The sequence below is a fragment of the Stegostoma tigrinum genome, chromosome 18 (assembly GCF_030684315.1).
Source record: "Stegostoma tigrinum isolate sSteTig4 chromosome 18, sSteTig4.hap1, whole genome shotgun sequence".
In the NCBI taxonomy this organism is placed as follows: domain Eukaryota; kingdom Metazoa; phylum Chordata; class Chondrichthyes; order Orectolobiformes; family Stegostomatidae; genus Stegostoma; species Stegostoma tigrinum.
In genome coordinates, this window is record NC_081371.1 from 30950517 (window position 1) to 30964326 (window position 13810).

Below are 13810 nucleotides of genomic sequence, written 5' to 3' on the forward strand. Positions count from 1 at the left end.
TCTAGGCCTGAAACATCAGCTTTTGTGCTCCTAAGATGCTGCTTGGCCTGCTGTGTTCATCCAGCTTCACACTTTGTTACCTCTCTCACCTTTCCTGGACCTCTCCGTCTCCATCTCCAGAAACCAATTCACCACTGACATCCATTTCAAACCCACTGACTTCCTCAACTACTTTGGCTATACCTCCTCTCACCCATCCTCCTGCAAAAATGCTATCCCATACTTCCAATTCCTCTGCCGCATCTGCTCCCAGGATGAGGCATTCTACGCAAGGGCATCCCAGATATCCTCCAATTTTAGGAACATCGTTTTCCCTCCTCTGTAATCAAGGATGCCCTCAACCATATCTCTTCCATTTTTTGCACTTCTGCCCTCAAACCCCCTCCCCCAACAACAATAAGGATAGAGTCCCCTTAGCCCTCACATACCACCGCACCAACTTCTGAATCCAATGCATTGTTCCTCCAACATTCCTGCCATCTATAATGAGACCCCACCACGCAAAAGATATTTCCTTCCCCACCCACGTGCACTTTCCGCAGGGACCATTCATTCTGCGACTCCTGTATCAGCTCTACAGTTCCCACCAACTTCTCCACAGTAACTGGCATCCTTCCCTTCAACCACAAGAGATGCTATATCTGCCACAAACCTCCCTTCTCACCTCCATCTAAGGCCCAAACAATCCTTCCAGATCTGGCCGAGATTCACCTGCATTTCATCAAACGTGATCTATTGCATCATGTGCTCCCAATGTGATCTCCTCTGTATCGGGAAGACCAAACGCAGACCTGGGAACTGGTTCACGCAGCAACTGCACTTTGCATATGATAACCAAACCCAACTTTCTGGCTGCCATTCATTTAAACTCCTGCCCCCATTCCCCTGGCAACATGACCGTCCTTGGCCTCCTCCACTGTCAGAGTGAGGCCAAACGCAAACTAAAGGAACAACATCTGAGATTTCACCTTTTGAACTTACAGCCCAATGGCCTCAATATTGACTTCATCAGCTTCAAAATCCCTCCACCCCCAGCCTTGTCCCATGTCCAGCCCTCCCGCTCCTCCTCACCTCCCTGACCTGACCTGACCTGTCCATCTTCCTATTCACCAATCCATTCCACTGTACCCACTGACCAATCACTACAACTTCCTACGTGCATCTACCTATCACCATCCCACCTACCCTTCCCTCAGCCCTAACCCCCTTCCACTCCCCAGTCCTGACAAAGGGTTTCAGCCTGACACACTGACTTTCCTGCTCCTCGGATTCTGTAGGCTTGCTGTGCTTTTCCAGCTTCACATCTATTGATGCTGGCTTCCAGCAACTACAGTCCTTACTGTCTCCAAATAATACCATCCTTGGGAAGATACAAGGGTGAAGGGAACATGGGAGAGGGGTTTTTAAATGTGATCTGGACTGTTTTCTTAGTCAAAATGTTTCAGACTAACAAGTAAGGAGGCAATACTTAGATCAATGCCAAGGTAACAAAATAGAATAAGTAGCAGTGAAACATTTAAGAAACAAAGTCAAGATTTAGGTTTTGTTATAAAAATTGCTAAGTAGAAGAATCAATGATACTTTTGATGAGATATAAAGTAGTCCAGACCAATGTAACAAATAATTAATAGACAAAACAGCAGGCAAATGATTAAATGGCTACCTATTGCCACAAGTAAAAAGAGTGCAACACTGTCTAAAGATTCTTGGATCAGCAGTAAAGAGTAATCGAACTGTGAATTTAAAAAATGTGACAATTCTAATGCAAAAAAAAAGTAAATCCTAAAAAGTAGGAAAGTTATAAAGATAGTTGATAGATTATGAAAAAGAAGATGAAGGAAAATAGTAACTTAAGCAATAAGCATTTCAAAACCAAAATAAGAATTAAAGATACAGCCAATGAAAAATATCATTTAATGAGAATAAAGGAGCAGTGATCAAACAAAATTATTGATTTGCTTCAGCTTTCATAAAAAAGGATTCAGTGGGTATGAGGAGGTACTGCTTCAAGTGCAATGGGTATAGATAAGCCAACAAAATACAGCTAAGAATTTCAGGACTTCATTTTGACAAAATGAACCTTTCCACAATCCTTATCATGCAATTTTAAAGTGCTCCATTCTCATATTCATGAATTCAATTTATAAAATGTCCATAGATTCTCAACAGTGTGAAAAACGAAGATCAGCATGAAGTGCAGGTAATAAGCAACATTGAAGTAAGTGTGGATGGAACTGTAATGAAATGCTTAACTAACTGTAAAGCAGTACCCACTATCTCCATGAAGGCAATTTGCCAGGGTGTTAAAACTACATGTAAGATAAAAGATTAATGAATAACAGTCACAATTCAGTACAGAAACAGTAAGGTGGGAAGGAAATTGTTAGATGATGGTTTTAATAGCTACCTGAGTGTGAAATTAGATAGTGATTTGTGTCAGAAATTAAAGATTCATCCAGTAGGTCTAATTACAAATTAAACTGCAGGATAGCATCAGGATTGGTTGAGATAACATCAACAAATATGTCTGCCCATGTGGTTGGGTGCAAGCTATACATGAAGGAATTTGTGTGTTTCAGTTATTCCTTTCATCAATATCCAATTCTTTTAAGGTACAGAATAGATCAAAGTCATTTGATAACATGCAAATTATCATATGACCATTTTGAAATTCATTTGTTTTGCAAAATTCACGGAAATACAAGTGGATTGGCCATGCTAAATTGCCCACAATGTTCAGGGATGTGTACATTAGGGGGACGAATCTGGATGGGATGCTCTGAGGGTCAGTGTGGACTTGTTGGACCAAAGGGCCTGTTTCCAACTGTAGGCATTCTATGATTCTACGATACAGTATACAACATTCAAATTACAAAAGCAGGTGATCTGTAAAGAGATAAAATTGCAATCCTGTAATTATACCTTCTAATTAAAATAACAGTTACAGTTATTTTATTCAGATAATACTACAAGCTATGGAATAATTTTTTAAATTGTGTCACTATAGTTGACCTCTTTATGAAGTCATAGTGTAAGAGTGACATTGAAAATTACTGTATTTTCCACAGACACACAAAACTTTTGGGGTTTACCAGTTTTTAAACAAAAGTAAGAAAAGAGGCATGAGGTTCTTTTGATTTTCTTACTTCAAATGACTGAGCATTATTAATCCATTCATTTGGACACTCACTGATTGAGTTTGAAGTCTTTTATCCCTACTTCAAAAAAAGTGAATATCCAACTAATCTTTATTGATGCTTATTTGGCAAGAACGGAATTCTGTGTGATCTCACACGAGTTTAAGCATTTTTTGTTTATGACGTTGGATATGAGATGTCGGATACTTAAAAAATTCAACTGTCTGGCTTAATCATCCAAGGACCAAAATCCATCCACTTCTGCTTATAATATAAATAACCACATACCTGCTGGCAAATCTCTGAATTATACAATAGCAATCTTACGACTTTTTCCAATCATACATCTTAGGAGTGTCTATAAATCTGGAACATTGCAAATTTATTTTATTCCAACTCATGTTGTTATGAATGGACTACATATTATCTCAGGTATTCCAACATCGTAGATTCTCACACAAAAACAACCTTCATGGAAAAAACGTGACAGTATTGCAGCTAAGGGCATGTGCCAATACATTATTTTCAAAGACTTCAAGATTACGCTGCACAAAAAAGATTAATCACTGTAGCTGCATCCAAACAATTTTTCTAACAACCTACCAAGGCTTGTACCTCTGGCAAAATGTGTGCTACTGATGCCTGTCTTTTGATGCTTAATAATAAAACATCTTTATCAGGGGTAATATTAAATTTCAATAGCACAAGTCAGCAGAAATTGCTGAACTGCCTTCACTTTGCATAGCCAATACTGCCTGGATGAAAAACAGCACTGCGAATTTTTCAAAGCCTTTCAGTTAATTAAGTTATTGCAGCTGTTCACCATTGCGTTCTGCCCAGATCTCTTAGCCAATTACGTGCTCAAGTTACCATCTTCTCCTTAATAATATGTGCTTCTATTTTTTGAAGAAGTCCGTTTTTTAAAATTATTAGTCATGCAGGGGTGTGGGCATCACTGGCTGGGTCAGCTCTAACTGTCCAATTCTAACTGCCCTGAAGATGTGGTCATAGACATTTTTTTGGACTACTGCAATCCATTCAGAATTCAGTTATGGATAGGAATTCAGTGGTGCTCCCCAGGAGTCAATATTAGGGCTACTGTCTTTTTTTATTACTGTTAATGAGGTGGACGTGGTGGACAATGTATAATTCTAAAGTTTGTAGCTGAAAAAAAATCAGAAATGTAGTAAACTATGAGTGAGACTTCAGGAAGAACATAAACTGACTAGTAAAATGGGAAGACATGGCACAGATAGAATTACGTGAGAAAACCAAGCAAGTGATACACTGTGCTAGTTGGAATGAGATAGGCAACACGATCTAATTGGAACAGTTTTAAAAGGTGTATAAGAACTGAGACATCTGAGGTGGGGGGCATATACACAAACTTTTGAAGGTAACAGACTAATTTGTGAAAGTTGTTAATGATGTATTTAGGATCTTTGACTTTATGTATAGGGGAATTGAATACAAAATCAATGAAGCCATGGTACCATTTATAAAATACTGTATTGGGAATTTTCTGAAGCAGTGTGTTCAATTCTAGGTACACACTTTAAGAAAGGTGTCAAGATTTTGGTGGGGGTGCAGAAGAGGTTTATCATGATGACACCATGGATCTCAGTTCTGTCAGAGAAGTATAGCCCTGTGCAAGGACCATACCACAGGCCTCCTGAGAGTGAGATTAAGAATGCCTAGGCCAGTTGGATGGTGCAATGCAACATATCCCAAGATGGCTCTCATCAGTGTGGTTTGCTGCACCTTCCCCGACTTCCCTATACAAATGGGAGGAGTTTTGAGAGAGAAGATGATGCAGGGACAACAGGTCTCTTTTGCCAAGGAAGATGAAGGTGAGGATTTTGATAGAGATCCAGAGGATGTTCACAGATAGCCAGAAGACAGTTGAATAAGCCAGAGAGACATGTCATTGCCAACTGCAGGAGGTGTTGAGCTAAATGGACATGTTTCAATTATGCCTGTTACTGACCAGCCAACTGGATTGCTTGCTCTTTGCAAAATACCTCACTGAGAAGGATTTCATTATTCTTCTTATTTATCGGCTTTTAATGCAATCACATTTTGAAGTAGAAAGCTTGAGTTGACTAGGATTTGTGATTACTGTTCAGGGGGAGTGACTGCCCAGTAATATTATCCAAAGGCTCAGGTCATGTTCTGGGTACGTGGGTTCAAATTCTGCCAGGGCAGATGGTAGAATCTGAATTCAATTAAAAATCTGAAATTAAGAGTCAAATGCAGACCATGAATCCATTATCACTTGTTGATTAAAAAAAAACCATCTGAGTCACTAATATCCTTTAGGGAAGGATACTACTATCCTTACCTGATTAGTACTATGTGGCCAACTCTAACAGCCCTTTCAGATGGACAATAAATGCTGGCAGCACCTTCCTCCCTTGAATGAATTAAAGGAAGATGTATCTGCAACAGCTACATTGTAGATACTCCCTGTGAACAGGGGATTATGGAGTTCAAAAACAATATAGGCTACGTCTCCAAAAAATTGAAGGCTGAATATTCTAAACAAAGTTCTCTCAGTGACTGAGCTACCAACACCATGGCTGCGCAGGTGGAAATACTTGCCCACTAAGGAATGCAGACAATCACATTTCAGCTGGAAATTCCCTACCTTATATGCTGAGGGAGTTTGGTAGGGTTGTAGAGACCACAGCCATGGCATTAAAAACTTACTCTCCAGCACCCTGTAGATACCAATCAAATGTCACCATCCATTAATTGGCTGTGCGGGACCTACTATGTGGTTAACCCTAGTATTATTCCTTTTGAAATTGTCAGAAAACTAAGTACCCTTGAATGCTATCCACTGGAGTTTTGACGGCAATCCCCAAATGTGTCAATGGTTCATTAGGTGATGAGAGCAACTTTAGACACACACTGTTGATGGTGTAAGACAATTAAAGGTTTCCTGATAGAAAAACAGCATCTCATTGTCACGGGGGAAGATGCTCCACGCTTTGATTTCAACCCACGTCAGCCTCTAGTGAGGAAATTAGACTACAGTAAATGTTAGAACAGTTCAAGTGATTTTTCTATTTACATTGGTGATCAGTTTACACATTGATTACAAACCTATACCTCTGATGTACCCTCAAAAGATCTGTTCTTTCCTCTGCCTTCCATAACATCTAGATGCTGCCTCTCCATCTGGATGGAGGAGGGTGTTTGCTGAGTGCTACACCCTGATGACAATGAAAGACATGGCCAGAGCCCCTTGAGGGCTTAAGACCTTGAGACTTTCCTGAACAGATAAAGGTGTACTGTCCTTGGTTTCAGGGTTTGCAAACAAGTGAGTCACTAGCAAAGGGCTGGTGAGGGGGAGGGAACCTCTTGAGAGTTCTGAGCAGTCTCCTGGACCCCCTGCGATTTGCTTCTCCTGCCTGTGGGTATTTGCTGGCATCACTCTAGCCCAAGAAGAAGTGAGGTTGATGTGTCTTGTTCCCTTTTGCCTAGCTGACGATGCTGAGCACCCATCTCTAAAGTAACAAAATATATCTTATGTTCCACCTGCCATGTTCTTGTCCACTCAAAAGAATGTATATACTGTCTTTGCTATATCCTGTTTACTTTGTCGACTAATTTTATTCTGTCAGTAAACTTAGATACAATGGGCTCAGTCTCCTCACAGAGCCACTGATGTAGATTGTACATACTTGACTATTCATTATCACCTCCCTCCCCTCTACCATTTGTTCCAACTGACCTAATTTATAACTTGTATTATCTTTATCATCATTTCTGAAAGCTTGGCCTGTGGTTCTTGGACTTTTCTTTGCATCAAATTTTGAAGAAGTATGAAAGTACGTAGGATGGTGACGGCAAGCACGAGGGGACATAGCTTTAAATTGAGGGGTAAAAGATGTAGGGCAGATGTCAGAGGTAGTTTCTTTACTCAGAGAGTAGTAAGGGAATGGAACGCTTTGCCTGCAACGGTAGTAAATTCGCCAACTTTAGGTACATTAAAGTCGTCATTGGATAAGCATAAGGACGTACATGGAATAGTGTAGGTTAGGTGGGCTTGAGATTGGCATGACAGGTCGGCACAACATCGAGGGCCAAAGGGCCTGTACTGTGCTGTAATGTTCTATGTTCTATGTTCTATGAAACGTTTGCAATTCTCCAATCTTCTGACACTACTCTTATATCTAAGGAGGATTGGAAAATTTTGCCTGGTGCCTCCACAATTTCTACCCTCACCTCCTTAAGTATCCTTTGCTGCCTCTCATTATTCCTGGACACTTATCAATTCCATTTGAGGTTTGAAGCCACTTGGAAACCGAGTTATGGTTTGCAATCTCCGCATTGGACAGGAAAATAAGTATATCTAATGAATGCTTAAATTCCAATGACAGCCTGATAGCCAGAAGAGTGACAAAATATATCACAAACTTACTTCTTGACACCAGAAAACATTTTAACAAGTGAGTCAGGTACACAAAGGGAATTCTACAAACATTGTGATTAAGCAATTATTCAGCATTTATACATGCACATTTTTTCAAACTAGACTGTTTTTTTTTCCATATTTTCACAAATTAAAGTCAGAACTGATAAAAACAGCAAAACGACTACATTTTTATTTGGTCTTGGTTAACACAACTAAAAGCCAAGAGTTCCTGGAAGAAAACAGGCATGTTCAGTTGTTAAAAGTGGCTAGACAAGCTGTATTACAAGATTCCAATAACTGAATTGTATTCAACTGTTGAACTTCTGCACTTACAGCACAAGGCTGAAATACACATTAAACACAACTACAGTGAAATGGCTAGTAATTGTACAAAAGCAAATATGCTCAATTTCATCAGCTGGTTACAGTTAGCCTGTTATGATTACAAAGCAAAATCTGTCTACTATACCTGCATTGATGCACCCTCCACTCTTGCAATGTATGCCACACGATCCAGAAATGTCACAGTAACAGGAACAGCGACAAAAAAACCACTAACAAATGCCTTGAGGTAACGCTTGCCAAAACTACGCGCCATTATCTAACAAAACAAAATTACAACGTAAGTTTTCAGCAAAGTCACTCAAAGCCTTTGTATTGCTGATAGTCATGACGTTGAATATATATTACATTACAACAAGTCTTATGTTGTAAAAATGGGGAAATGTGAGTGGACGTGACAATATGACATGACAAAATAAAGAAATACCATGAATATTCAAAATACTAGCCGGCTCCCTGGTTATGACAGTGAATACAGTGTTCTCACTACGAAAATGTGAATCCCCTTCCTATCTACAACTTTCCCACACTATTATCCTCAGCAAGATCTTCCCGTCCTTTCAATTCTACAGGACTAATGTCTTTCTACAACTTCCACATGCCCTATGTTCAAAGTCATGTACTCCTAACTTGCAGATTGTTATCGAAAAAGCTCTCCCACCTTCCTCAACAACAGCGATGCCACTATTAAAACCTTAATACCACCTACCTTGTTTGTATTTCTACTTGCCCAGATGTTTGAAATCTGCTAACTGAACAAGTTTATGTTTCACCTGTGTATCTGGGAAACAATAATGCCCAGATATCCCTTGGTGTCAGATGCTGCTAGTTACCTTCCTGGCTCTGGTAGAAGGCAGAAACTACTCCATTACTTAGAGACCTCAGGATTTTTTTTGTTCTCCAGAGTTGAGTTGCCTTTATTTCCAAGCTCCAGACACCACCTATCTCCCACACTTGTAAAACAGTGACCCATTCTCCTTCCATGGTCCTAAATAATAGGCACCTACCTTCAAACAACTATCTGTAATTTTGTTTGATACTTTTGGAACAAGTGAGTTGGGAGCACTACAATGCAATTGTAGTGTCCCTAGCTCTGGACCAAAGAGGTCTGCTACAGAAGTGAGTGTTAACATCTTTGAACAGGTTGATTAGAAAATAACTTGGTTCAAGTCAGTTAAGAAACAGACTGAGTTTGCAATTTTTAAAAAATGCACCACTGCATAAAATAAGCAACTTGGACATGTTACTACATGTGACTCTTCAGGTAATATGCACATGTTAATCAGATTACAAATATCAGACCACCAAAAGTTAAATTTTCTGTGAAGCTTTTGAGAAAAAAATAAAAAAGCATAGTTAGTTCTGTTGATTTTATCCAACTTCCAGAATCTCAAAGATTTTACAAATACCTGTCTGGATATAGAAAAAAAACCTTGGAAAAGAAAATAACCCCTAAATAACGTTATGACTAGTTTATTAGAGCATAAGTTTTAATTTCTTAGCATCACACAGCTATAGGTTTATTCAAGTAAAATGTAGTTAACTGTTTTCACTGTGAATGTTAAGGAGCCAATTACAAGGTTTTTTGGGATAAAAATGAGCATGTTTATTACTTGCTAACACAAGTAATTTTTTTTCTATTTCTGTTTTCTACTTTCTTCTTTACTTCTTTTGCTTTTACCCTCAATTTCTCCTTCAATTGTTGCTAGGACAAGGGAACAAGTCTTTGTTTCCAATGTCCACATTTGATGATCTTTCTCTACATTACATTTTATACTTGTATCAACAATTAAAACAACTTAGCTTGATTTTGTGTCTAGTTCTCACAAATGTTTCACACATTCAGATTGACCTAGAAGTTTTTCCATATGAGGCAGGTGAAAGATATGCTTACATCAGTTTCCACAGCTGTTTTTTTTCCCCAGAAGTGATCTGTGGCCTGTCACCAAAATTCAGTTAAAAGGCTTTTGATTTTATTTACTCCTATTCATTCCATGACTTTACTTGCTGATGCACTACTACTGTTAAATTTCTTACCCATTCAGTTTGCTTTACCCAGACGTGAGATGCAACTTTTTCCACACAGAGCAGGGTGAGTTTATGGAATGATCTGTCAGAGGACATTGTAGATGCAGGTATAGTTACAACAGTTAAAAGACATTTGGGCAAGTACATGAATAGGAAAGGTTTAGATGGTTATGGGCTAAACACAGGCAAATGGGACTAGTTTGGGAAACCTGATGGGCATGAATAAGTTGAAGTGAAAGGTCTGTTTCCATGTTGTATGACTCTAAGTCACTACACATCTATATTGCCTTGACTTTTGTCTTCAGATTTCTAAATCACCTTTCACCTTCCCTCACTCGAGTTTAAATTAACACACAGCCCCAACGAAAGGTTATTGATCTAAAGCATTAACAGTTTCGAATACTGCCAGATCTGCTGAGTATTCTGAGAATTTTCAATTTTTATCTTAATTATTTTGCAGTTTGTTTTACAGTTTAAAGTCAAATTCTCAACGTTAATCTGAATTACATCATGACAAATACTAATCAGATAAATATTTTTTGTTCGTTTTCAGCACAGCCTCACAAAGATAATTGACATTGTATTATTTCTTTTGCTTTCTTCAAGCCTTCCTGAGTCTACATCTCAATATTGCCCTCCATCTTTTTTTTTCTATTTCTGTTTTCTATTTTCTTCTTTACCTCTTTTGCTTTTACCTTCAATTTCTCCTTCAATTGTTGCTTGAACAAGTCTTTGATTCCAATGTGCACATTTGATGATCTTTCTGTACATATACATTAGCAACCACTTTGGTTTCTGAGCTTCTAACTTTAATCTAACTTATTGATTTATCATTCTATCCATGCACCTGATTCTGAGCATTCTCCAGCATAACCACATCTCAAAAGCTGTTATCCTCCTCCTCCTCTTTCTTCAGAGTTCAACTCTCACATCTAAGGAGTGCAACATTCCATATTTGTGCCTGTACTACAGAAATCCCACTTACACCAAATTCCTGGCTTTAGTTTACAAAACCTCTGTTCCCTGCACTTCACATTCTGTGTGGTAACAATTACTGCACTATTGTGGTAGTATAGAGCAAATTATAATCTGTAACTGAACAATGTACCTAGGCTGTAAGTGCTCAGTTGCAACACTGAGCATTAAAAACTTTCGCTGCATTGACATCAACTGTGTACTGATGATACAAACTGGCCAAAAATACAAAATTTAAGTGCCTAAAATGCATTATTAGCTAGCAGACTCTGGAGACACGTTATTGCGGAGCAAGTGCTGTTAGTACTGTAATTAGAATAGCTTTTGTTCGAGATGAAAATTACATAGAACATTACAGCACAGTACAGGCCCTTCAGCCCTCGATGTTGTGCTAGTTGTTGTAGTAGTGCTATGTACAAATGAAATGCTGAAAATATAGGCAGAGTAAATTACTGTCATCCACAGTAACACTGTACTATTATGAATTTAAAGATATATCATATATATGGTTTTCTTAAACAAATAAGCAAAATCAAACCTTCCAAGTTAGTCCTTATAACAGCTTTCCCTCTGTGTAACACTTTGTGCAACTGACAAGCTAGTGCCTCATAAAGGCTATATTGTAGACCTCTAGGACAAATAGGTGAGTTATGGCTTTTGCAGAAACCCTGCAGTAATTTGATCAGCCATATTCTAACTGAATGGTGGTGTAAGTTCATTTGGCTAATGGCCAATTCCTTTTCCTATGTACCATTAGGTATTTGCCATCTGTGATACATCTTACTTCTGAATCTAAAAGCTGATTCTTAATTCTTCAACATTTTTAAAAGAAAAGTTGGCACATGCCTCTGATTACTGTTCCATCAGGACTCTTAAAAAGTGCTGTAACAGAAGCTTCTTCTGAACTTCCTTGTAACAGAAGGTGACCTCAGTTATTTAGTTATTATTGCCTCAGTGGCAAGTCAGGAGCAAAATCTGCACTATTTGCAAGTACTTCATTGTCCTACTCAATTTCTTCAGAAGTCCAGCTAACTGCAGTCAAACTAGACAGAATATCAAATGTAAATTCCCACCCAAGCAGGTTATAGTATCTAATGTATGGCCCAGCTGTATAGGCTTTATTTTTATCTCCCAGACCCTGGGCATCTGTGACTCCAGAAATTGATTTTTCTACTGTATATTTAAACATGAACTCAATCTACTTAAGAAAAACTGACACTTCAAAAGATACTGCTGTGCCTGCCACTTCCATAATTATAATTTTGGTAATATGATCTGTGTATGAAATGCTGACTATTTTTAGATTTGTCACAGTTATTCATATCTATAATTCCACCAGAAGTATTAATGTTGGTGGATTTACTGAATAACACAGTAATCTCATACTATTTCCTACCAGACATATGGTTTCTTTCTCAGATTGCGGTACAAAATAGGTGATCTGTGTGGAAAACCCCAAATAAACTAGAAAAGAATGAATCTGTCTCAACTGAAATGTAGTTGCAATTACTTAGCACCAGTCACATTCTCAAGCTGTTCTGTAAACCCTCACAGTTGATTGGAGTGTAGTGATTGTTAGTACATATACTGTTTGTGGACAGATCCCACAGCAATAGATAACAAACTCATTTATTTAAGAGTTGTCAAATGCTGTTCAGGGCATTGGGCAAATTCTCCTGTTGTTTTTCAAAGAGTGTAATGGAATTATTTATATCCACAAACTCAGGAAGATTTAAAATGAAATCTAAAAGACTTCCAAAAGTGCAGCACTACATCAGATACGCTGAAACATCAGCCTAGATTTTGCATTTAATTCCTGCCACTTGCCTTGAACCCACATTTCACAAAATAGAGGCAAGATTACCATCAATCTGTGAGTTGACACCAGTGAGTATCATTGAATTTACCTTGACATGCTTATATTTAAAATACTAACATTTTTATGTAATCAAAGCAGACATCATGAATTTGCCCAGTAGCTTAGTAAGTAAATGCTATTCTGCTGAGTTAGTGGATCTCAGCAAAATGCACTTTAATTTATCTCTAAAATTCATGTTCACATCCACCCTTCCAAACTCTCAATATGGAAACAGCCTGAGGCAAGTCATATCATTTGTGCACCTTTCTTTCATATTCTTTCTGCAGCATTCAGCACAACTGATGATCAGCCATCAGACTTCTATGCTAATCTTCTGTAGTCCGGATCCATAGGATTGTCCTAGCCTACCATTATTCCTCTATGTATCTTAAGGTAATCAACAAACTTATTCCATCTCCAAGGTCATTACCTCTGCAATTTATCAAACTTCAATACTACTAGATTACTTCAATGCAAAGTAAAAGTCACCATAGTCCCAGAGGACCACAGGCTGCTCTCTCATTAGGTAGAGAGATGACTGGTGTTGGTTTAACCTGATTGCCTTAGGCAAGGGAAGAGGGACCTTCATGGTGAGCTCAGGCAGTGTAAAAATTGAACCTGTGCTGTTGGTGTCACTCTGCATCACAAACCAGCCATCCAGACAACTGAGTTAACCAACCCCCACGAAGTGGTGGATGAATCTTAAATGACCAGAACTCAATACTGAGAAATAGCAAATCTATATTCTTCAGCTCCTGTCAAAAAAAACAACCTTCTTTTTGCCTCTGATCCCATTCCCCACTGTTTAGCCTTAATTAGATTGCTTGCACCTTTCTGTTGCATTCAATCCTGAGTGATGTTTTATCACATATACTATCTGTCACTACAACATTCACTAGGAGCCCCACTGCAGCCTTTCTCCTGCTGAATCTCTTATATAAGCTTGTTACCTCTACACTCATTGGTTCTTAAGTTCCATGTTCTGAAGAAGTCATCTTAACCTCAAAACACTATGTTTCTCTCCCCACAGATGCCGCCAGAACCAAG

At 38.5% G+C, this 13810-nt stretch overlaps 1 protein-coding gene across 10 annotated transcripts in view; it reads right to left on the reverse strand.

The window, feature by feature from the left end:
• The window catches only part of immp2l (inner mitochondrial membrane peptidase subunit 2), a 507249-nt gene that overhangs the window by 489645 nt on the left and 3794 nt on the right, over positions 1 to 13810 (reverse strand). For all 10 annotated transcript variants that reach the window (XM_048548871.2, XM_048548870.2, XM_059652429.1 and 7 more), the window contains exon 2: positions 8030 to 8161. In XM_048548871.2, the coding sequence (XP_048404828.1) occupies positions 8030 to 8158 (129 nt within the window). In that variant the 5' untranslated portion in view covers positions 8159 to 8161. The remainder of the gene's footprint in view (positions 1 to 8029; positions 8162 to 13810) is intronic.